The sequence below is a fragment of the Sciurus carolinensis genome, chromosome 2 (assembly GCF_902686445.1).
Source record: "Sciurus carolinensis chromosome 2, mSciCar1.2, whole genome shotgun sequence".
Lineage (NCBI taxonomy): Eukaryota > Metazoa > Chordata > Mammalia > Rodentia > Sciuridae > Sciurus > Sciurus carolinensis.
The window spans coordinates 194770979-194796142 of NC_062214.1; the positions used below are offsets into that span (position 1 = coordinate 194770979).

Here is a 25164-nt window from a genome sequence, read left to right on the forward strand (position 1 = left end):
AGGCACCTGGAGGAGAGATTCAGCCTGATCAGAGGGTCCTGTGTGGCTCCAGTTCCCATCCTGCTGGCCACCACGGCTTTAGACCCTCAGAAGTTTATGCCCATTGGTGGCTTCAGCTTCCCCATCCTATAAACGAGGACTGGAAGCAACAAGGGTCCTTGCTCTTAGGAACCCCCACCCTCCCGCCAGCTCAGAGGTTCCCACGTGGGTACCTGCAGGAGGGCAGGGCTGGGGTGGGGAGACCCAGTGGCAGACCATCACAAAACAGCTCCCAGGATTGGCTGCTGAATGGCTGACGAAGCATCTAGCACCCTATGGGGCTAGGATGACCCAGGAAGCGACCCTGGTGCCTTCAGAAGCGTCCTATGGTCGGGATCTGAGTGGGGGACAGAAGAGGACATCCTTCCCTGGGTTCACCGTCTTGCAGGCTGGAGGCAGCCGGGTGGGAGATGAGGCTGGCTGGGGCCCTTCTGACTGTGTGCCCTTCCTCTGCTCAGAGTTCATCCGGACACCAGAGAGCACCCCGCGGCCCACAGCGCGCGCGCCCACCAAGGCGCCCCGCAGGACCCGCCCCACCCTGCGGCCAGCCCGGCCCACCCGGCGGCCAGGGGGCAGGAGGGGCGGAGGACGGCGACGGGGGCGACCGAACACCGCGGAGCCGGCGCCCTCCAATGGCGCAGTGCGCCTGGTGCGACCCGCAGGACTGAGCCCCGGCAGAGGACGTGTGGAGGTGTTCGCGGAGGGACGCTGGGGCACCGTGTGCGACGACGCCTGGGATACCAAGGCCGCCTCGGTTGTGTGTCGCCAGCTAGGCTTCGCGCATGCAGTGCGCGCTGTAAAGCGGGCGGAGTTTGGCGAGGGCCGCACACTGCCCATCCTGCTGGACGACGTGCGCTGCGTGGGCAGCGAGCGCAGCCTGCTCGAGTGCGCGCACGCCGGTGTGGGCACGCACAACTGCGGGCACCAGGAGGATGCCGGCGTCGTGTGCAGCCACGAAGACCCCAACTCATAGCCGAGCCTCGGCTACCCGGCCTGGCCTTTCCATCTTGCGTGGAGCCCGGCAGGCAGCCCAGGGTGCGTGTGGTTATGCCATCTAATGGTGGCAGGTGGAGTGAGTGTGGCCTAAGAGGTGGCCTATCCGCATAGCTGTCCTGTCGGACACACAGGCCCTCTGGCCTGGCCATGTGTCCCTGGCCATGTGTCTTCTGCCGCCTAATGCTGCTGTGTTGGAACAGCATGGTCTCTGCCAGTGTGTGGTCCTGGGTCAAGAAGAGCTCTTCTTCACTTCAGGAACTCCAGCTAGCCCTGAGGACAGAGGACAGCCATCCTTCAAGGGCAGATAAGGTCTCTGACTGCATTAATGGAGGCCCAACTGGAAGACTGAGGAAGAGGACCTGCCCCGTGAAGTGCAGCTGCAGAAGGTGCCAGACCAGCTGAAGCCGGGACCAAGGAATGTGGTCCAGAGAGCGTGGCCTGGTGGCCCAGCAGCCCAAGGCACTGGGGAGAACAGGATGCATCCTATGGGGCAAAAAGAAGCTGCTCAGATGGACAGATCCAGGGTGTCCTGTGGCCACGACAGCCCATGAGAGGGTCGGCCTGCCTAGGAGGAAGTGAGTACCCATCTCAGGAAATGGCTGGCCAGGGGGCACTGGAGGACCTCTGAGGCCTGGAGCTGGAGAAGTCCCCTGGTCATCCCCACCTCACTGTCATGCTGACTGCCTGCAGGTGTTCTGAGGAAAGTTCCTGTCCTCCTCCAGCCCTGAAGCCAGATCTTCTCCTGCTCCTGGGACAGAGTCCACCACCCCCCAGCCTCTCCAAGCACCTGGGCCCCAGTGAGTGGGTGGGCCTGCTCTACTTCCTACAGGGTCCTCGGGACCATCAGGCTCCTCTGTCATCTCCATCCCCACCCCTGCTCGGAAACCCCAGGGAACTGCTTTCTTAAGCCCCACCCAGGGACCAGTGAGACTGCCCAGAGTTTGTCATCAGGGCTATGCCAACAATGTGACCGTTTGCAGAGCCCCCTTTAGCCTCTTCTCTGATCCTGACTGCCCAGGAGCTCGGGTGCAGAGTGAGGGGCAGAGGCAGGGGGTGGCTGGCCACCTTCCTCTTCCTGCACAGGCTGTTCCCTTGCCCACTGAGGGCTTCAGCTCTGTGCTGCGCTAGGTCTACGGAGGGGAGCTAAGGACTTGGGGCTCTGTCTCTGAGGGGGCTCTAGGGTGGGGGGATAAAAGCAGATGAGTCGTTAGGACAAGATGTGGCCCATGTTGGGGGTAGTGGTGAGGGGTCTGGGTGACACACTCCAACCCATCCTTGTGTGAGGCAGTGGCGCCAGAGAAGAGGCCCTATCTGCACCCAGTTTTACGTTAAGCAGGCCCTGGGGTGGTGTGCCAGCTGAGGAACTGGCACAGGCACAGGGCTGGCAGCAACTGTGGCTGCCCATTGAAGCTTAGGTAGAACTGGGCTGCAGAGGAACCAAAACGTGTGTGTGAGAGTGTTGCTGGGGACTGACCCCAGGACCTTGTCCCTGCTCAGCAAGTACTCTAGAATTGAGTTGCATCCCCAGCCTTTTTAAAAACATTTTTATTTTGAGGCAGGGTCTTGCTGAGTTGCAGAGGCTGGCCTTGAACTTGCAATCCTCCTTCCTCAGCTTCCCAAGTTGCTGGGTCTACAGGTGTGAACCTTGTGTCCACCCAAGCTGCAACTCTGAGGTCAGGAGTTCTCTGGAGTGAAAGGGCTAATGAGCTGTTACAGAGATGAAGGACAGAAAGAGGAAAGACCAGGCCCAGGGCAGGTGTGCGCCGTGGCGGCAAGGCTGGGTAGAGGCTGTCGCTGCCCTGGGAGGGAGTGTTCTGGTAATGCACCCAGGAGCGGCAGAGGTGTGAACACTGAGCTTCTGTTGGCCGTTAAGGGGGGTAAGCGGGTGGGTGGGCCTTGGTGGTCGGTCCATTAGGCACACGTGCCTGGTAAGTCGGGATTGGTGGAGACTAACAGTAGAGAAAGTTCTCTCCTCATTGACTGAGGGGATCCTGGCGTTCAGAGACTGGGGTCAGAGCCACACTCCCGGATGGTTTACTGACTCACTTCCTGTCTCCTCTCGAGTCCATCTTCCTGCCCTTATTAATTTAATGTAGGACCTCAGAATTTTCCTCTTGTCACCCTCTTGGACTCTTCATACCTCTGTGCTAAGTGGGGTTGGCGAGGACTCAGGACCTTAGGTCTCGTCTGACCCTGTTGAGCTGTCTCTGTGTGGGGCTGCCATTCGCCCTGCTGTGGAGTGGGGCCCGTGAGCCGGGCCTGGTTACAGGGACGGCACAGCAGGGCTTACCTCATCCTCAGGACACCATCTTCTTCTCCCTTTGTCACGTGAGGGGAAACCGAGGCGCGTGGAGATTACATACCTTAGCAGAGGGTGCGTGGCGGGGGGAAGAGAGACCAAGACTCGGCTGAGGCCAGATGGGCTGCAGAGCTTGCTGCAGGGCTCAGATGCCACTGCGTCTGCAGAGAGGGGTATGACAGGCCAGGGTGGCTGCGGCCTGGCTGGGCAGCAGTTGATGGCACCCCTGTGTGCCCCTCTGCCCAGGGGCCACGTGCCACCGTCCTCCTGAGAAGGAGGTTGGCGGGCCCGCTCTTCCTTGAGTGGTGATGGGGGATGGCTGACGCCGCGTGCCAGGAGCTGCTCTCCAAGGTGTGCGGTTCAGTCACTCCTTCAACATCAAGTAGCAGTCAGCGCAGGTGCCGTGATCACGCCTCCCAGCACCTTACAGGTGTAGAAACTCGGGTCCAGAGAGGTTATTTCTTGCTGAATGTAACACAGTCATTAGCCAAATTTGAATGCAGGCAGTCCACCCTGGAGCCCCAGCTGTGGCTATCCTGCTGTGCTCTTTGGGGCATTAAATTCCAGCCATCCCCCCTCTGGGCCCTGTGGACTTGCAGATAAGAACACCAGTCCAGGGGACACGACCTGCTGTGGAGCGGAGTTCAGGACTTTGGCCTTGGGCATGTCTGTCTTCCTTGGGGTCTTTCAGGGCACACGGCTCCCCCTCTCCCTACCAGTTTCCATCCTTAGCACCCCACCCCAATGTGGCCTCCTGTCAGCAGCCCTGCTCAGGCTCCTCGAGAGAGGCTGCCCCTGCCCAGTGTCCCACACTGCTCTGTGTTGGACGCTCGGGGCCAATGCTGCCGTGTGCTGCAGTGGAACTCAGCATCCAGGACCGTGCCAGAGCGTCGGCCTGCGGTAACGCCGCTTCGGGCCCCTCCTGAGCCTCGCTTGCACTTTGTCCACCTGCGCCCATCTGCACCCAGCTGGGTCAGGGCCTCGGATGGCCACTCTTCCTCTGACAGTAGGAAAAGCCCTCTGTCCATGGCTTCAACAGCCATGTGAATGGCTGAAGCCTAGTCAAGGGAATGTGTCTCCAACTTCCCCAAGGTACCCCTGCGTTTATACCTTGCAAATGTTTGGCCTGTGTGACCTTAGGGCAGTCACTTAACCTCTCTGAGCCTCCTGGAAAACAGACATTATTAGCAGGATTACTGTACCAAAAAACAAAACAAAACAAAAAAAAGTGGTAACATTGCAAATGTGCCCGGCACATTCCCGGTGGCTTCCTGGATAGAAAGCTCTGGTCCAGGCTGGTGGTATCTACGCTGGCAGCTTCCAGCTGTGCAAGACTGAGTGGGGCTGGGCATACTGTCCTGAGAGACCAGCACTGGACTGATACGGGAAGAAATCCTCCAAGTGGGGGGAAAACGAGCCCCTTCAGAATGACATGGAGAACGCAGGTCTTCCTGTTGGGGTGTCTGTGCTTACTCTCCCTCCCCTGCTGAGGACTAGCTCTTATGAAGCACTGGCTGCAGCCATATGCCTCAAGCATGTTGGCTCATTTCACCTTGACAGCGGTCCCTCAGGCCATCCCAACATCACGATCCCCTTTTCCATCCCAGAGTGGTTATGTAACTGGCCTCCAGGACTTCCAGGGCAGTTTTGAATGGAGGCTGGCTCTCCCAGGGTCTGGTCCTCCTCCTTCCCTGGGCTCCTGCCCCTCTGCCTGAGAGGCACCCAAGTAGGGCAGCCACTTCAGAGCCACCCTGCTGCATCTCCTCCAGAGGTTCCCGCTGGGAAACCACTCCCTTTATGGCAGGTCTACACTGGTGGTTTGTTTCCCCTGCAGGGCTGCTTGAAACACAGGTGGCTGGGTGCCAACACAGTTCCAGGTCGGGGAAGGGCTGAGGGCGTGCAGTTCTAACAAGTTCCTGGGTGATGCCTAGGGGCCAGACTTTGAGAATCAGTGTGTTGCTTGTGCCTTCCAGTAAAGCATAATGTGAGCCACAGGGGCAACCAAAAGTTTTCTAGTAACCATATTAAAAAGTCAGAAGACACAGGTGAAATTAATAACATTTCATTGAAGCAACATTCAAAATACTATCATTTTAATGGGTAATCAATATAAAAATATCAATGACCTTTTAAAAGCTTTCTGGGCATTTAATTATGAAATCTGTGTGTATTTTACACACACAGCCAATCCCAATTTGGACTAGCCACCTTTCAAGTGCTTTATAGCCACATGTGGCTACTATATTGGATGGTATTAGTCTAGACCACCCCTGTGAAGGGGTAGGTGGTGGTCCTATGGTTCCGTAGCACCTTCTGTTGCATCTGACCGTGTTGCCTGCTCAGGAAAAAGAGCTTCAGACCTGGGGCCTCTGTGTGTGACCATGTCACACCACCTGATGACATCAAAAGAGAGGGTGACAAGGCAGAGTAGATGTGGTGCCTTGGATAGGCGAGTCTGTTGTCCACCCAGTGGCAGGAAGGGGGTTCTACGCAGACAAAAATGCGGGGGGTGAGCCCCGGTCAGGCTGAGCCAGAGGTCACTGATGTTGCCTGACGCTCCACAGAGTGTGAACACCACCCCTGTCCTTAACCCTGGGTGAACAGGCTCAGCGGGTAATTGTGCCCACATGCTGCTCTATGCCTTCCTCACACGGGGCCCCAGTCCGTGCCCAGAGATCTGGGCCTGTCCTCAAGAAACCACTGTGCAGGCTCCAGAGGCACAAAGCAATGCAAAGGGGACTCCTCACAGCCTGTTTGGTACTTTTTGTAAATCAGGGCCCGGTGCCAGGAACTCTAGTTACCAAAAGTGTCACGTCCTTTTCTTTTTCTAGCTAGCCACGCGACTCACCTTCGAGCACAAATCTACACTCCTGATTGCAGCTTCATCCTGCCTGCAAACTGCCCCCAAACCCTGGCGCTCTCACAGCCCGCAGGCGGGGGCCTCTGTCTGACCTCACTCCCTTGCTCCTGGCAGCCGGCGGAGCCTGAGGTCCTCGGCGCACTCCTGCGTCTGCTTCTCGCCGCCACGCGGGGGCGCGGTGGCAAGCCATTAGCTCGACTGAGGCGAGTCCAAGTGTCTGCGCGGGGATGGACTGGGACCTATGCAGGTCCGGTGCCTGGCTGTGGGACCTGCATAGGCGGTGGTGTCCTCGGGAGCAGAAGTCTTGTCTCTTCCGTGCCGGGCACGCCTCTGAAGGCTTGGACTTCTCCATCACCCCGCAGCCCAGAGGGGTAACTGTCCCTGACTATACCTGGGAAGGTGGGCACATGGGTCACTGTTTTCCAATCCTCAAACTCTCCAGGACTAGCCCAAGACTAGGGCAAGGGTATGACCTCTTCCCAGAAATCCCGCTGCCTCTGAACTCTTCTGGCGCTCCCACTCTTGCTCGAAGGATCTTTATCTGCACTAGGAGTAGGCACACCTGGTCCTCCCATCCACTTTGGGTGACCCTTGAGATAGGCATTGGGAACTAAAAAGCCCAAAGTTGGCCCTTTCAGACAAACCGGGATGGGTAGGGTAGGAGGAGCTGGTTATAATAGGGAGAGGAGCCCTTGGTTATTATTTCAAAATAACCCTTTGGCCACCCGGAGCACACTCCTAGCTTTCCCCAGAGGGAGGCCCAAGGCTAGATTATGCCCACTCCAACTCCAGCTCCTCCAGACCCGGGGTCACACCTTGGGCACGGGCATCCCGGGTCTGGGAGAATTTGCGACGTCGGGACTCAGAGAGCAGCTTCGGGTCCCGCAGCGCGCTTTATCCTCAGACTCAGGCCTCCCTGCGTCCCGCGGGGTCCCGCGGGCGATGGGCACAGACAGGCCTCAAGGGGCGGCGCCCACGGGGCATTTGGGTGTACCAACTTTGGGGCACTGGGTTGGGGAGGGAGGTTTGGGAAACGTCGGCGTAACACCGGAATCTGATGGCTTCAATGGGGTTTCCAGAGGGTTTGAGCCAGAAAGGAAGGGACCTAGGACCGCGCGCGGAGAGACGCCGCTATTTGGAGGCGCCAAAAGGGCGGAGCCAACCCTTTGGACTTCACGCGGCCGCCGGGGCAGCACGCGCTGAGGGATCGGGGTTGCCAAGGACAACGCGTTTGGGGCGGGGCTGCTGTCGGGGTGGAGCTTGAGCCAGAGTGGGCGGGGAAGGGCGGGGTCTGGGGGGTGCGAGCCAGAAGCGAAGTTATGATTGGTGGAGACCTCCTGTTCTGGGCGGGGTCTGGGCTGGGGCAGTATGGAGATCGGGGAGGAGCTTAATTGTGGGTGGGGCTTGTGGGGGCGGGCCCTGAGAGCCCGAGTCGGAGGTGGAGACGTGGTTGGCTGGGACCGCGCGCTCGGGGCGGGGTCGAGTCGGAGGGGGCGGAGCCGAGCGGCCGGGGGCGGTGCTGGGGAGCGCCGGGCCTGGGGCCGAGGCGGCGCGCGGCGCTGACAGCCGAGTCGCTCGCGGCCTCCCGCCCCCTCGGCACGGGCGCCCACCCGGCCTGGCCTGGCCTGGCCTGGCCCGGAGCCATGAGCCCCGGGCTGCTGCTGCTCGGCAGCGCCGTCCTGCTCGCCTTCGGCCTCTGCTGCACCTTCGTGCATCGCGCTCGCAGCCGCTATGAGCACATCCCCGGGCCGCCGCGGCCCAGGTGAGCAGGGGGTGGGGGCGGGGGCCTGGATGGGGCGCTCGACTAGGGGGGCCGGGACCACGTCCCAGTCAGCATCGGGTCTGGGGGTCCAGCCTGGTCTTTTGCGCGCGACTGCTTGGAGACTGAGGCCATGAGAGGGGCGCTAACTATTCTTAGTAACAAATTACTCACAGCCGCAGCAGCTGCTGGGCGCCCGCCGCGCTCGGCTGGGCCCCACAAACGTGATAGCAGCGACAACCCTGTCAGGTAGGCGCTATTGTCACCCCATCGTTCAGACCAGTAGACTGAGGCGCGCAGAAGCGAAGTCACCTGCCCAAGGTCACACAGTTGGTAAGCTTAGATTTAAGCCCAGATCATTCTGACTCCAAAGTGGGTGCTCTTAACTTTGGGACTCGGACAGGATTATCCTAGCAAAGTGCACTCCTTGGTTACATTCCCTCGTATTTGTTGTGTTTCTGTCCTGGAATATACCATTTGTCATTTCAGTAGTTTCATTCTATTCTTGGCCCCCACCCAACTTACCAACCCCCTCACCAGAACTTTGGAGTCCCTGAATTTTGGAGTTGCTATGTCATTTCCCTGCTCCTAGGGCTTCCCATCACTTTAGAACCAAAAAATCCAGTTCCAAATTAAGTCCACTGCATGGCCAGCAAGGTCCCTGATGAGTTCTCCCAGCCAGCTCTGTACCCTCTCTTCCTCTTGCTATTCACTGCTACCCTCTTTCCAACCCCCACCCCCACCGGCTCTCTCCCCAGCAATCTTCCTGTTCCCTTCTGGAACCTAGGCATGGCGGGCTTCTTCCTCTGTCACCTCTGACAGGCCTTCCCCAACTGCCCTGTGTCAAGCCGGCTCAGACCCAAACTCTTTATGAGGCTCTCCCTTCTGAAGGCATCTTTCTACCTGTTGACTGTTCACCTGTTGATTGTCTGTCTCCCCCTTTTAGATTGTGAGCCCCAAGAGGGCAGGGATGCTGTGTTCACTTGTGTATCCCCAGCACCTAGCATATTGTAGTTGCTCAATAAATATCTGTTGAATGAATGAATAAACAATGGTATTAGACATAATTTTTAAAATCTCAGGGCATGGACGTTCTGGAAGGTACCCATCTCCAGCCTAAGCCAGATGTGCTGGCTCTAGAAGCCTGAATTCCTATTTGGTGGTTTCAGGAATGATCTCTGGCAGGTGACATTGGGAGGCAACTGTTCTCCCCTTGGCTCCCTGTTGTCTCTGCCCCTTCCAACTTTTGGGTCTTCCTGGTACCCCCTTTCCTTTGATGAGTAGTTCTGCCTTCTACTTCACCTAGGTGGATCTTTCCCCAGCCTTCCATGCTTAGATTAAATGCTAACTCCTCAGAGAGATCCCTCCTATTGATCCTTGAACTTATTACATTTGTTTCCTAAACCCTTAAATCATCATGTAATTTTTAGCAGCATAATGGTAACTGGGTAATTGTTTGTGCAATTGCACATTGTCTTGTCTGCCCCCCCCCCCCCCCGGGCCCTGTGTCTGTCTCATTCACTGCTGTGTCCTGAACATCCCACCACAGTAGCACCTGGAACAGTCGACACTCAATAAATAGTACTGCAAGGTTCAATGATGGAAATCTACAGTTCTGTCAAGTACATTATCACTCTTTTCAACTCAGTAACTAACAGCTGGAAATGAATGTGTTTTGTGCTTGTTCTGATGGGTCTCGGTCTTCTCATAAGGCTAAGAGCTTCAAATATTGCATACCTGGTTGGATCTCTGTATCTGAAGACAGCAGAAATTAAATCAAGACCTTCTCTCTACATATTTTTTAAAAACCCAAGATATAACTTACATACCATAAAACTTACCCTTTTAAAGCATGTAGTTCAGTGATTTTAGTATAGTAGCAGGGTCATACAACATGACCACTACTTCCAGGACATATCTCCCTGTGCCTATGAGCAATTACTCCTCATTACCCCACCTCTACAGCCCCAGTAATAATCTGCTTTCCATTTCTACAGATTCACCTACTTTGGACATTTCATATAAATGGAATCATAAATATGTGGCCTTTGTGTCTGGCTTCTTTCCTGTACTGTATTCAAGGTTTATCCATGTAGTGGAATGTGTCCATATTTCTTCCCTTTTTATGACTCAATGATCCCTATCTCTTGCACCAAGAGTTTACCTGTGACCTACAGGTATGAGGGAGGGGTCAGAGGAGGGTGAGGAGGCTGAGTATAGTCACCAATGGGCTCTCAGTGAACTAAACAGTACATATATAAAGATTTTGGATTAACGGTTGGTGGTCAAATGTAAAACTGCTCAATGAAAGTTCTGAAAACTTTTCTAGCACAAATCAGATGTCCTGGCATTAAAAGCCTGGATCCTGGAACCATGACTGGCAATGCTGTGGTTGACAGGAGGTCTGTATAATAGGGCTCTAGTAGTGGCATTTGTCCTTTGGTATTCCAAGGTTTTGCCAGCTTGTAGCAAGGAACCTCTGCAGCTGCTGTGGCCCAACCTGCCCTCTGTCCTCCTTATTCTGCAGGAGGCTTTCTCCTCCAGGATGTCCTCCCAGGGACATGCTCTGTGCTCTTATTACAACATCCTTCTGCACTGATTCATCTAACAGCCCAGAGCTTAGAGCCAACATTCATGTTTCACATCAGTGTGTGTTGCTTTTTTATTTCGCTGTCACCGTTCTGAACATTCTCATCAGCCCGACTGGTGGTGTGCAGTGGGTGTCAACTTGACAATGAAAAGTCTCTCCTAGTTTTTATTTATTTTGGAATGCATTTTTTTTTTTTTTAACTTTGACTCTTAAACAATGCTGCCTCTCTCCTCCCACTCTGACTTGCCCAGTTGTCCAGGGTAGGGTCATTCCACCAGAAGCAGGGTGTTTCCTAGCCACCTAGCCAGGGCGAGCCCCCTCCATGGGCTGTCTGGTGGTACAGCCAGTACATTTTGGATGTCCAGCTGAACACTTGCCATCCCGTCCCACCAGTTGAGATACTGACCCAGCTCTCACCCCTGCTGGATGGCCTGCTGCTCAACCGTGGCATGGGCTCCCTTGGTCCCTCTGAGTGGTCTCACAGTGGGCCCCTCCTCTAGTTGCTGTCCAGGGCCTTCTCTCCTCATAGCAACTCTTGAACTCCCACCTGGGCAATCACAATGTCATAGGAAAGTGGATGTGCTGGGCAGTACGGGGCTGGAGGACTCTCTGCCCTCCCTCTCTCTTTGGCCTGCCCTACCATATCCAGACTATCACCAGGGCCATGACAAGTTGGCTTCTGTCTGTTGGGGGCGCTGAGCTGACAGTCCCAGTGCTGGCTATCCCCTTAGCCCTACCTGCCCATGTCCACCACCTGGTCTTCCTGCTGTCTTCTCCCTAGCATCCCCCACAGGAACCAGAAGGAATGGCACTTAGTTTCCTCTCTTGACTGGCAGTGGGGATCCTACTCAACTCCCTGCCCTCTATCACCTTTTGATGGCACTCACCTTCCTTCCCAGGTGGCAGTGGGGGTCCAACTGGAGTCAGGCAGGAGAGCGTTACCCCAACACGTATCGATTTGGGGATTGACAGTGAGAATACTAGATTATTCTGGAAATACAGCTTGTCGTGTATGATTTCCAGGGCTCCTCTTTCTGTAAGAGGGGTAATGTCAGTCAGGGCTGCTCACCTGGAGTGGGCCTCCCCTGCCAGGGTCACCCTGCACTTCCTGCCCCAGAGCACTTGCCCACCCACTCTCCAGGCTGCTCTCTTGCCTTCTCTTGACTTGCGTCACCTCCCCCTCCACCCGCACACTTGGTTTTCATTCTTGCCTCCTACTTCCCTGAGCAAATGGAACAAGCAGAGAGAACTTCCTTCCGAGGGGTCTATACCTCAGCTGCCCACCCTGCACCTTCCATCTGTTCTCGCAGATGGATGTTGGTGTCCTGGCCAAGGCCAATCTGCCCTCTGCCAGTGACCGTGCCCAGCTGTCCTTCACCCCACCCGCCCTTCCCTTCAGTGAGCCCTCTTTTCTGCATCCCCCCATTTTATATAACCTGCCATAGAATCCCTGGCTTGGAAAATCCTGCCCTTCACCCTCTCGCTCCCTGCAGCTCCAACCCTACGGCCAGCCGGCCCTGCCAGGCCCTGCCTGGGCCCACAGTTCCTACTGCTCTCTCTTGAATCCACCACTCTGAACTTTGGTCCCTGCCTCTCCACTGAGCTTGCTTTTCTCCAGGACCCCAGGGACCTCCATGTTGGGGTGCCCAGTGGTCAGCCCTCCATCCTGATCCTGCCTGGTCTTTCAGTGACACAGAACATGCCAGAGCCACCTGGGCAGCGGTGGAGGCAGCCGGGGTTGGTGATGGGGACTTCTCTGCAGTGTGCTTACCTCCTGGAACTTGCAGCCCATTCCTCTCTGGGGAAGAGCCAGAGGGGGCCCTGGTGGCAGAACTGTGCAGCGGGCAGGATGCCATCTGCCACTTGAGCCAACTCTCTTAGTCCTCATCATCTTAGTGAGCGGCAGCTCCACCCATCCTCCCAGCTTCCCCGGCCGAGGCCCCAGAGCTGTCTTTGGCACCTCTTATACCTCGCCAAAATGTCAGTGTGTGCTGTTAGCTCCGCCTTCAAGGACAGTCCAAAACCTGACTTCTCATCACCTCCCCTGCCCAACCCTGGTCTGGCTTTCCTCACCTCTCAAAGTCCCTCGCTAGTGCCCCACCTTCACCCCAGTGCCCCGTCCTACTCCAGCTACTCCCAGCACAGTGGCAGAAAGAATCCCCCTAATCCCAAGTTAGATCAGATCTCCTTACTGCTCAAAACCCTACGATGGCCCCACCTGACTAATTTCAAAGCAAAGTCTGGTCCACAACATACAGCACTCTCTGTCCACCCCACAACTTGGGTGACCTCACCTGGAACCACCTGCCCCTCAAGTACTCTGCTCTGGCTACATGGGGCTTCTCACTGTCTAAGCACATGCCTACCTCAGGGCCTTTGCACCTGCTCCTCCTGTCGCCTGAATGCTCTTCCCTAAATACCTATGTGACCAAATCCCTTACTACTTGCAGGTGTCAGATCACAGGCCACCTTCTTGGAGAGATGTTCCCTGCCTGCATAAATGCCCTGCTCCAGCGTTCTCAACCCCAGCATGTGTCCTGTTTTCCTTCCATCGCTCTCTGGCATCTTATTTATTTACTTCCTCTTTTTAATCTCCTCTCTATCTCTCCCTGGGAGGATCTGAGCTCCATGACCCAGAAAACTCCAAGTGCAGTTTCGCTGTCACCCATTTGGGATGCTGCAGGGAGCATGATTGGAGTAAAATCATGTAGGAGACAGGAAATCATGGGCATCTTGAAATGTGCTTCAAGGATACACCCAACAGGCTTGCTTATACTCTGGCGTATAAGACTCAGACTAATGGCCCTTGGTGAGGAGTTTGGAGCACCCTGGTACCAGCAGTGCACCTGTGGGCAAGTCCCCGCCTCTCCAGTCTGTCCCACAAATAACACGGTTCATCATACATAGATTGCCCAGGTGACAGCGCACAGCGGGGGTGAGGCTTGGCATGGTGCCCACCACAGGAAGGTGAGACACCTGCTTACCTGTGTGCTGTGTGCCAGGGACAGAGGGGTCCAATGCCTCCTCTCCAAGGAGGCCTTCAGCACTGGTCCGACCTGGGTTGCGTCCTTTCTGCATTGCTGCCTGGAGTCCTGAGCCAGCACCACGGCCTCCAGGGCTCAGTCCTCCCGTGTCCTGGGGGGGAGGGGCAGTCTTCCATGGTGCTGCTGGTGAGCCTAATGCCTCCTGTTCTTCCAGTTTCCTTCTAGGACACCTCCCCTACTTTTGGAGAAAGGACGAGGTTTGTGGCCGTGTGCTCCAAGATGTGTTTTTGGATTGGTGGGTTCAAACTTGTCACTTGTTGCCTTACTCCAGGTCCCCAGGGGAAGTCGTCCCATTCCGTCACACAATTCCTAACCCCACGCTCCCCTGACCCGGGCCACACCTGAGTGAGGCAGGATGGACACCACATTATGCCATTCACCAAAGTGGGGGCCTTAGACCAGCTGTCAGAAGCTTTTTGAGCCTCAGTTTCCTTATCTGTAAACCAGGTGTGGCGGGAGTCAAGACCATCACCGTTTGTCATGAAGTTGTGGTTCCCAGAACAACCTTCTTAGCACCTGAATGAGGGGTGTTGCAATTCTATCTCATAGATATGGAAATTGAGGCCCAGTGGGGGATGTGACTCAGCAATGGTGGGGGACAGAGCAGGGCCTCACCCCCAGGCCTCCAGGGCCCCACATGGGGTTCTTCTTGTGCCCTGTGCTGAGCACCTTCTGGGATGGGATGCTTCTGTTTCCCCTGGCAGTAGGGGACCCACTGGGCTGAGCTGCTGAGGGGCACATCTCAGATAGTTGACAGCCTCCTTCTGGTCACTTTGGTTTCCAGGGCTAAGAAGTACGGACCTGTGGTGCGTGTCAATGTCTTCCACAAAACCTCGGTCATCGTCACAAGCCCTGAGTCAGTCAAGGTAGGGAGTGGTGTGGTTTCCAGGGCGAGGTCCGTCCCTTTCCCCAGGTTGGGGGAGTGAAACTGGGTCCCAGGAACTGTGGAGGAATGTTCCAGAGCCAGATGCATTCGGGTTGTTCTCCCAGGGATCTAGAAGGGGAAGTGTCTTTCTCTCTAACAGCCCACGACTGGGGGGCGCCTCCAAGCACTGCCATTTGGCATAGGGAGTGGGAGGGGACTCTGTTGCCCCCATTTGGGCTGGGAGTTTGGTCCAACTGGTCACACACATTTAGTTAATCTGCCTATGTTGGCCTCAGGGCTTCATCTACAAGACAAGTCTAACCCTATCTTATAGGGCTCTGCTGAGAATTAAATAGATGGATTTACTTAATAGGAAGCGCCTGAAGACTCAAGCAGGCCTTACTGTGGGCCAGGTGCTTCTCTAGGTACTCCACCACTAACCCAATTCATGGGGTGGAGGCTTTTATTAGTCCCCATTTTAGAGATGAGGAACCGAGGCAGATGGCATTAATCTGTATCATGTAGGTACAAGGAAGGAGCACCATCATCTACTTTGGAGTTGGCCAAAGTGGGCTCAAATCTGGGCTCTGTGACTGGCTGGCTGTGGGACCTAGGACAAGCTACTTCATCACTCTGGACCTCAGTTTCCTCATCTGTAAAACAGGGATGATGCCTCTCTTACAGAGTGGTTGTAAGAGTGGAATGTGACCCCGTAGCCCATGCCTGGCACACGTCATTTGCTCAGTTGGTGTTTGTGCTGTGATTCTCACCGTGGACATGTGGATATGCTGCTGTGCATACAGGTGGCTGCGGTGAGGGGTAGAATACACCGTAGGATGCTGGTGGGCTTTGCTTTTTTTGTTTTTGTGGTGCTGAGGATTGAGTCCAAGGCTTCAAATGTGTTGGATAAATGCTTTACCACTGAGCAATACCCCAACCCTAAAATACAACTTTGAGCACACTGCAGGAGATGAGTTGAACAACCCATCTAACAGATGTGCCACTAACAGAATATCAAAAATCATTTTCAAAGAAGCTTAATTTCACAGATGCAGTTTAAGAGTTTTAAAGTATGCTACCAAAAACGTGCACTGAGACTTTCCTGATAGTTGGAGGTATATGTTAGTATGATGCATTATGTCAGTGTGGCAGTTGATATTCAAGTGTTAAAACAACTTTGCATTCCTGGTCATGATATGTTATGGTTTACTTATTTCTAGATTTAATTTGCTACTGTTTTATTAAGGATTTTTGTTCCTGTATTTACTTTCCTGTAGTGCCTTTGTCAAGTGTTGGTATCAGGTTAATACCAGACTCAAGATGGGTCAGGAAGTTGTACTACCTCCCGTTTTTGTTTTTGTTTAAGAGTTTGCATAAGGAGCTATTTCTATTTTCTTTAATGTTTGACAGAATTTATCAGGTCGGTCATGTGGATCTAGAGTTGGCTTTGAGGGAAGTTTTGTTTGTATTTTTAAAAATTAAACATTTTATTTGTTTTAAAAGTGATATATTTTAAAATATTTAAAATATGATAAAATAAAATGTAATATAGAATGCATAATTTATTTCAGGGTCTTGCACATGTTAGGCAAACATGCCCTGCACTGAGCCACATCCCCAGCCCTTTTTACAATTTTTTTTTGAGACAGGGTCTCCCTAGGTTACCCAGACTGGCCTTGAACTTGCAGTCCTTCTGTCTCAGCCTCCCCAGTAGTTGGGGTTGCAAGTACACACCACCACACCTAACTGAGTTTACAGTTTTAACCGTTTTAAGCGTACAGCTCAGGGACATTAAGTACATTCACATTGTTGTGCATTCTTTACCACCACCCAACTCCAGAACTTCTTCATCTTCCCAAACTGAAGCTCTGTGCTCATTAAACAATGAGTCTCCATTCTCCTTTACCCCAGCGCCTGGCAACCAGCAGGCAATTACTGACTCCATCAACTTGACTAATTTCGGTACCCCATCTAGGTGGAGTCATAGAATATTTGTCCTTTTGAGACTGGCTTATTTCACTTAGCATAACATCCTGTAGGTTTATCCATAGGTTCTTTTGTCTTTTCTTAGGTTTGGTAATTCATATATTTCAGGGAATTGTCCACTTCATTTAAATCATTTAAATAATTGGTACAAAGACATTCATCACATTTACTTATCTTTTTAATGTCCATAGGATCTGTAGTGATGCTACCTCTTTCATTTCTGAGAATAGTAATTTGGGTTTTCTTTTACTTCTTGATCAGTCTACAAGACAGATGAATGAGTGGTTCAAAGAACCAGCTTTTGGCTTTATCAACTTTCTCCATTGTTTTCTCATTTTCCTATTTATTTATTTATTTATTTATTTATTTATTTATTTATTTATTTTTGGGTGCTGGGGATCGAACTCAGGGCATTGTGCTTACAAGGCAAGCACTCTACCGACTGAGCTATCTCCCCAGCCCCCATTTTCTTATTTATTGATGTCAGGTTTTTATTATCTTCTTCCTCAACTAATTTTGGATTTAATTTGTTCTTGTTCTAATTCTTTAAGATGAGAGTCTAGATCATTGATTTTAGATCACTTTTTTGTTTTTTAAAATAAATACTCAAAGGGAACTATCTTAACACAAATTTAGTAGGTTATATTTTTATTTTCATTCAGTCCAAAATATTTTCTAACTTATCTGTGCTTTCTTCTTTGAACCATAGATTATTTAGATATGTATTATTTAATTTCTAAATATTACTGAATATTCAAGATATTGTTCTGTTACTGATTTCTAATTTTTTTTTTTTAAGATCAGAGAAATACTTATCATGATTTCAGTTCTTTTAAATTCATTGAAATTTGTTTTATGGCCTGCATATCATCCATTTTGATAAACTTTTTTTTTTTTTTTCCCCCCCTTTGCAGTGCTAGGGATTGAACCCAGGGCCTTGTGCAAGGCAAGCACTCTACCAACTGAGCTATATCACAAGCCCTTTGATAAACTTTTCAAAAACACTTAAAAAGAATGCATGTTTCATAATTGTTGCATAGTGTCTTAGCCAAGTTAATTAGGTCAATTGGTCAGTCATGGTATTTAAATCCTCCAAGTCCTTTCTAATTTTCTGCTACTTGTTCTGGTGATTACTGGGTGTGGGGTATTGGACCCTCCTATTGAAATCGTGAATTTGTCTGTCTCTACTTTCAGTCCTACCTACCTGTTTTACTTTGTGTATTTTGAAGTTCTTTTATCTGGTGTGTGTGCATTTAGGATGAAGGACTGACCCCTTTATTCTTAGATATGTCCATTTTTATCCCTGGGAATGTTCCTTCCCTGGAGTGCATGTTCTCTGCTTCAGCTTTCTTCTGCTCAGTGTCACTTGGCATATCTCTTTACTTTTAACCCATTGGGGTTTTATGTTTAAAGTGGACATCTCATAGGTAGCGTATAGTTGGGTCTTGCTGTTATATGTGGTATGACAATCCCTGCCTTTAAGTGGAGCACTTGGAGGCCATTTACATTTAATGTAATTAATTTTATAGTTAGGCTTAGATCTCTTGTGTTCCTGTTTGTTTTCTGTGTGTTCTATCATTTGTTCCCCTCTCCTCCCTTCCTGCCTTCTTTTGCATTAAGTACAGTTTAGTATTCTGTTTTATCTCCATTGTTGGCTTATTAGCTCTCTCTCTCAGTGGTCATCATAGGATTGATAATATCATCTTTAACATATATCAATCTATCTTCAATTTACCACTTCATCTCTGCCTATCTATTTTTATGATTTTCTCTTTATCACTTTAGGAATTCAATTTTGATCTGCCTTTGGGTCCTTTTTTTTGTGTTTATTTATTTATTTGTGGTACTGAGAATTGAACCCAGGGTCTCATGCATGCTAGGCAAGTAAACCAAGGAGGTATATTCCCAGTCCTTATTTGATTTGATTTTAGGCATGGTCTTGCTGAGTTGCCTAGGCTGTCCTTGAACTCATGATCCTTCTGCCTCAGGGCCCCAGAGTTTATGGGATTATAGGTGTGTGCCACTGTGCCCAGCTCCATTGTTTCAATTCTATTTGGGATTCTTAGAACTTCTTGGATATGTGGCAATATGTTTATAATGTTTGCAACTGGTGTTTAAAGTTCTGCTGGATCATTCTATCACATTTATTATTTCTAGGACTGGTTATAGGTCAGATTTTCCTCTTTTTTTTAAATTGATGACTGGTCACTATTGTTACCAATCAAGTTTCTATTTTGCTCACTAATATTCAGAGACCAGAGTTGGTGGGAAGGGAAAAACAAAGAATAACTTCACAAGGACAAAGTAAAGCTAATATTGGATAAGGTAGTGTAAAACACAATGGTGTAGTCATTACCTCTGTTACACTATGCATTTTTCATCATTGAGCATTTAATTTTATTTTAAGAGCCAAGTGTGGTGGCACTTACCTACAGTCCCACTTACTAAAGAGGCAGGAGACTCACTTGAGCCTAGGAGTTCAAGGCCCACCTGGGCAACATAGGAAGACCCTGTCTTTTAAAAAAAAAAAAAAAATCTATGTTTTTGCTTTCTTCCTTTAAAGATGAACTTCATTCAGACAGGTGATAAAGTTACTTGCAGACAATTCGATCTTTTCTCTGCTTGCATTAAGGCATTGATTGGTGGGTAGACAACTGACTTTAACTCCAGGGTCAGTTCATTCCTACTGCTTTGTGGTGACTCTTCTGGGGCCTTTAATGAGGCTTTGTGTTGGTTGGTGGGTACTTGAATAATTCTTGGTCCTGTGTAAGTGCAATTCTCAAGTTGTCCAGCCTACAGCTGCACAATAATCCTCCTCTCCCCAGAATCTGCTCTGCCCAGCCTCGTGAGTCCCCCACAGGCACACTGGTAGTCATCAAACGCTCCGGCCACCCCCTACCTGGAGCTCATTCTAGGCATCCTCCTTTCTGGTTCTTTGTCCTATAAATTCCAACTTCCCTTGACCTTCCTGGGCGCTGAGCTCTGTCTGTGCACTTGGCAAGGCTGATGGACTGTATTTGGGTCTCTTCTTTTAGAGTCATTGTCCTAGAATTGCCTCCAGGTAGAAGCTGGGATAGATGCCAGGTCATAGGCCTACATCTTTTTCCCTCCCTCCCTTGGTGCACAATCCTGCCCTGCTTGCCTCAAAATGGTGTCTGAAAACAGACATGTCATACATTTTTGCCCCGTTTTCTGTAATGGCAGGAGGGCATGTCCATAGCCATTCCTGCCTCCACAGCGTGTGCATCAGAAGGGAGGCAAATGCTGGTGCTTTCCTGAGCAGCCCCATCCCAGGGCTCAGCTCAACGAGCAATCACGTGATTCCCGACCCTGGGACAGCAGGCCCTGGGAGACAGCAGGCGGAGACGTTGGTTAGAGCCTGTGTTGAAGCTGCCGTGTCCTGGCAGTGGGGGCTAGTTCAGATTAGGATGGGCTGACATGGACCTCAGGTGCTCAGGGACCTCTGAGTAGGGCCAGGAGGTGGGCTTTTCCTGGTGTCTTCCTCTTGGTGGGAGTGAGTGATGACAGAGCTCGGCTTTCAAATGGCAGTGTTTGGGCTAGGCTCAAGGTCCCTGGGAGGTGGCTCATTATGCAAAGTCAGTCACCTCTTTCCTTTCAGCTGAAAAATCAATATTCCACCCCAGGAGCTAGAACTGCAGAAGGCAGCAGCCCTGGGTTGATTTACAGCAGACAAACAGCCGACTGCCTCCTGGTGCCCACAGGATAAAGCTCAGCATCCCAGAGGGCAGGTCTGAGTCTGGGCCTGGTAGCCTCTGCAGCCCTTCCCACTCCACACACCTCGGTGCAAAGTTCCATCCCAGGCTTCCTCATCTGCCCTGCAGCAGCTTGCCTGGGTCCATGTCCCATGTCCTCCACGAGCGTGACCACGGCCAGTTCTAATTCTCAGCTGCTCTACCTGCATGTGAGACGAACTGAGGACAGCATGTGTTGGAGGGTTGACTGGGCACCAGTGAGCTGCAGGGTGCTGGTGTGTGCCTGGCGCTTGCTGAGCACCTGCGTGTGCTCTGTGCTCAGCACACTGCTTGCAGAACCAGATCACTCCACAGCAGCCTGAGCAGACAGGCACTCTTATCCCATCTTGTACCATGAGGACACCGAGGGGCAAGGACAGGAGCGACTCAGCCAGGATCACACAGGTAGCGAGTATTAGCACAGGGATGCTGAACCCAGATCCAAGTTCAGGCTGGCAGATCTGGGCCCAAGCCACTCACCACTGGCCTGCACTGCCTCCAAGCTGCTGGCTTATGTTACTATGGCTACCAGCCAGCTCCTGGGGAGGTGAGCTGGCTGTCCCTCCAGGAGGTCCTCCTCAGCCTCTGGGGCTACAACCCTGAAGCCCTGCAAGTGTCTGTCCTGTGTCCTGAAGCCTCTCCCCATGAAGCCCCTCCTCCTGGCTTCTCCCCTTCCCCTCTGGGTTAAGAGCAGTGTGTGCCTTCTGTTCTGCTGCTCAGGAAGGTGGGGTGGTGTGGGGTCCTGAGTGAGGAACCCCCTGTAGCCACGAGGGGAAAGTACCTGGCCTTCTGGGCCCCATTTCCCGCGTCCCCCTTCTGCAGCGCAGGCCTTGCTGTGACCTCAGGACAGCCCTCCTCAGTGAGTGGCTGAGGGTTCCTGGAGATGGTGTGTGTGGAGCCTTCACCCCAGGGCTGTGCTCAGCTGGTGCTGAGGCTCTGGGGCCTGTGCAGCCTCTGGTGGGTACCCCAGCTTATGTTGGTTTTTTGGGGATGTTTAGAAGTTCCTGATGTCAACCAAGTACAACAAGGATTCCAAGATGTACCGCGCCATCCAGACTGTGTTTGGTGAGAGGTAAGGAGCTGAGGGTGGGGGGCCTCTGCTGGGAGCACAGGGGACTCCCCAGGGCTGAGGTGGCCTTGTGGCTGAGGCACAGGACAGGTGTCCAAGCATGGGGACCTTGCTTTTGTCATTGGCTCTTTCCCGGGAGTGTGGGCTTGCCAAGGTTGGGTCACACAGTCACCCTGTGCTTATTCATTTCTAGTGGATGTATAAATTGTCATGTTTGTGGGGTACCGTGCCTTGCTTAATATGCGTATGCTGCACATTTTTCTTGTGGTTCAGTTGGCAAAACACTCACCATTTTAGCTGCCTGATGTGTGTGATCAGTGGCATTTGGTGCTCACGGTGGGACTCAGGCCTTCTCATAGCCCCACAGGTGACCCATGCCCACCACGCAGTCACTGCCCATCCACCCTCTGTCTTGCATCAAGTGTCTGTTTCCCACAGATTATTTGGCCAGGGCTTGGTGTCCGAATGTGACTATGAGCGTTGGCACAAGCAGCGGAGAGTCATGGACCTGGCCTTCAGCCGGAGGTGAGTGCAGCTGGAGATGGCAGCGGGCGCGGGCTGGTCAGCGGCACTGGGTGGTCATAGCACGGTGGTCCTCGGGAAGGGAGTCTCCATCCCAGGGGCCTCACCCTGCTGAAGGGAGGACAGGGAGAGTCTCACAGTCAACAGAGAGAGCCAGACTGGCGGACGGGCTCCAGGGTGCTGGGGCTGAGAAAGGCACCCAAGAGGTTTGGGAAGGTCAAGGGCAGAATGACCATGACGGCCAGAGCCAGGTGTCTTCCCCAGGAACTGGCCCAGACCCCTGCACTTTCTGTTTGGGCTGCTTCTTTCCTTCCAGTTTTTATTTATGTATTTTTTGGTGATATTTTATTCTTCCAAGAACCGATTCCTATTCCATACAGTTCACCCACTGCGAACATCTAACTCAGTGGTCCTCACTGCATTCACAGACTTGGACGACCATCGCCACTGCGTTTTAGAACAGTCCCTTTGCCCCCACGCCAGCCAGCCCCATTTCTTCCCAGTGCCGCATCCCTGGAAACCACTGTTTACTTTCTACTTGGTGGACGTTCGCATTCCAGACGTTTCATACATAAAGAGCCATGTGCACGTGTCCCTTCGTGCCTGGCTTCTTCCGCACGACTGTTTTCACAGGTCATTCGCCTCGTGCCCGCTGACACCAGTGCTTCCTTCTTATGCTGAATGCACTGCGTGTCTCGTGCTGTCTGTCATCCTTCGGGTGGGGACGCAGGGTTGTTTCTGCTTTTAGCTGTCATGAATAACGCTGCTATGGGCCTTCCCAAAGTTTCTGCGTCAATGCATATTTTCGCTTCTCTTGCGTATATACCCAGTGGAGCCTCTGGGTAACATGGTGACTCTATGTTCAACATTTTGAGGAAGGTAATCTTTTGTTTTGATATAATTTCAAATTTATAGAAGACTTGTCATAACAGTATATAGGACTCCTGTATATCTTTTACCAAGATTCACTTGTTTATGGCTAAAAATCATTATTTGCTTATAATTTCTCCTCTATCCACATATGTACGTATAAAATGTATTTATCGCTCCTTCTCTGATGTGTATATATATTCATGTATTTTTATGCGGTGCATCATGAAACTATTTAAGAGGAAGTCAGAGACATTGCCTCGAATGCCTTTACACAGTCGTGTACACTTCCTGAGGACAAGGACCCCGTGCCTACTCTTAGATTTCCAAAATGAGGAAAATCCGGGTTAACCTACAGCTGTCCTCTCACCCCCACCCACACTCAGATCTGTCATGTGCCAGCCCTGCTGCTTGTCCTTGTCCCAAACAGTTCAGGTGCGCGTGTTGCGTTTCCCAGCCTTGACCCGTAGCCCCCGCATTCTGCGGCCGTCTGGGTCTCACCTGGACTTTCCCTCTCCGCAGGCCAGGCTTGCAGACCGCCTCCAGTTTCGGTTCATCGCCAGTTCTGTGAGGTTTGGTTCAAGTCCATGCCCTGTATTCTCTGGGCTCCCATCAGGAGGCGTGGGCTGTTGATGGCCTTGGTGCTGGCCACGTTAACTTTGCTCTGTGGGGAAGGTGAAGTCCTTCAGTTTCCCTGCTGTGAACTTACTCTGGGATGTGTAACCTGTGGGGACTGGATGCATCCTCCACTGTACTCCACCACAGCCTCCTCCCACGGCCTCCCTTTTCTCCTCTCTTGTACCTCCTCTCACTGCCCTGGAGATTTTTTTTTTTTTTTTCTTAAATGCCAGTTAGAAATTTTATTATTGTTAGATGGAAGATTTTAAAATGAAAAGAAAGATATGATCACAGAAAAGTTTGCCTGTTTCATGCCTTCAGAATTTGTTTTTTAAAATGTTGGACAAATAGGACAGTTGACAAATATTTAGTGAGCATCTTCCTCAGGCAGAGTTTTTATAGCAAGATATATCTTTGCTTCTCTCCAAAGCGTGGTGTACACATTCCCGGCAGAGATCTTGCCAGGACTCAGGTGTGACCATGCCACTCCCCTGCTCTGAGGCTGTCAATGGCTCCCTATCACCAGAAAACCAAGGGCAGACCCCACCCACCCTCAGTCTGCCCCCAGCCCTTCTGGAAATGCTGACCTCGCTGGCGTCTCTGCCCTTGCTCCTGTCCCTCCCTCTCTCAGTGTGCTGCTCTGGGGAATGCCTGCCCTCCTTTGTTGCCCAGCTGGGACTTCCCCTCTGAGACTGCCTCATGACCCCAAAGCAGCTCCCATCATGCTCAGTGGGTGCTTCCATCCCACGATGAGGAGCAGAGGGTGCCCCGTCCCTGACTTCTGTGTCCTCTGGGAGGGTCTGTGGGGTACAGGACCATGTGAGGGGTCAAGGGACTGACTGGTGGCCTCACTCCCTCAGAAGCGAGGTTCACTGTGCCGAGAGCCAGGGTGGCAAGGTCCCTGCCCTTGAAAGGAGCCCCGAGGTTATCCAGGTTGGGTGTGGTTCTGAGCAGACGATGGCCACATGGTCATGATGTAGAACCAGTGCATGCTCCTACTAAGGGTGTGAGGATAGGTTGCCAGTTTCTGCTTTTCTAGGTTTTACTTTGACCAGGAGATCTTGGTCCCAATCCTTCCTGTGGAAGTCAAGGGGCCAAGAACAGCCACCCCCCAACTGGACCTTCTCTCTCTGCAGTAGCTGCAAGGGACTCAGTATTGGTACAATACCCCACGAGTCAACCGAAATGGATTTTTAAAAAAAGAGGAACACAAATTAACTTGCGAATGAACATCTACTTGCAAACAGTGTAAGCATTAGGAAGAGAAACTCAAGGGTACTGTTGACACTGTTCTCGAAGAGTCAGGATTGGTCCTCACTGCCCCCGCTGTTGAAGATTGAACACTTGAAAAAAGTGAGGCAAGCGTAGAGAGCAAGTTTTATTTAAGAGACAGAACAGAGAGAGAGGGACTTCCCTGGGGAGAATCCGGACCCAGAGCTGGTGCCTGTGGGAGGGGTGGGAGACTTGCCCCTTTATAGATCTCAGGTTTCCTTTCCTCCCCCCTCTTCCTATCTTGCCTATGTGACCAAAGGGCAGGAATAGAGTCGCCAGGGGCAGGTGGGGGGTCTCACTAGCAACTCATCGTGTTGGGAGGAGCTGTTTTCTGGAGCCGCGGGTAACGGGTTGAGAGGGGGAGGTGCCTGGAGGTGTTAGCCTTCCATTTCCCTCTCTAGCCCCCATCTTTCTGACCCAGTCATTCATTGTCTACTCTGACTATCTGCTTTTTGGGTTTTTTTGGCCTTGTCTCCTTGCCCCCTCTGATTCAGGGAACCCTTACTTCCATAAGTGGAAATGGATGGTGATGGCTCTGGCTGCTCCAGCTGAGGGGGTGACGTGGGGAGAGCAGTTAGGGTTTCCCTGTTAGGAATGTTTTGGGTCAGTTGAGGGGTCCACGG

The 25164-nt window shown here is 52.2% G+C and overlaps 2 protein-coding genes across 5 annotated transcripts in view; both read left to right on the forward strand.

The window, feature by feature from the left end:
• The window catches only part of Hhipl1 (HHIP like 1), a 30489-nt gene extending 23050 nt beyond the window's left edge, over window positions 1–7439 (forward strand). For 3 of the 4 annotated variants that reach the window (XM_047541632.1, XM_047541635.1, XM_047541633.1), the window contains exon 9: window positions 498–6158. In XM_047541632.1, coding sequence (XP_047397588.1) covers window positions 498–1012 — 515 coding nt within the window. In that variant the 3' untranslated portion in view covers window positions 1013–6158. The other variant, XR_007107258.1, reaches the window with a different exon arrangement.
• A 181-nt stretch (window positions 7440–7620) lies between these two features.
• Window positions 7621–25164, forward strand: part of LOC124977121 (cholesterol 24-hydroxylase) — a 36402-nt gene continuing 18858 nt past the window's right edge. Inside the window, exons 1-5 of the mRNA XM_047540426.1 lie at window positions 7621–7956; window positions 13742–13822; window positions 14372–14453; window positions 21189–21262; window positions 21698–21784. Of these exons, the coding sequence (XP_047396382.1) occupies window positions 7838–7956; window positions 13742–13822; window positions 14372–14453; window positions 21189–21262; window positions 21698–21784 (443 nt within the window). The 5' untranslated portion in view covers window positions 7621–7837. The remainder of the gene's footprint in view (window positions 7957–13741; window positions 13823–14371; window positions 14454–21188; window positions 21263–21697; window positions 21785–25164) is intronic.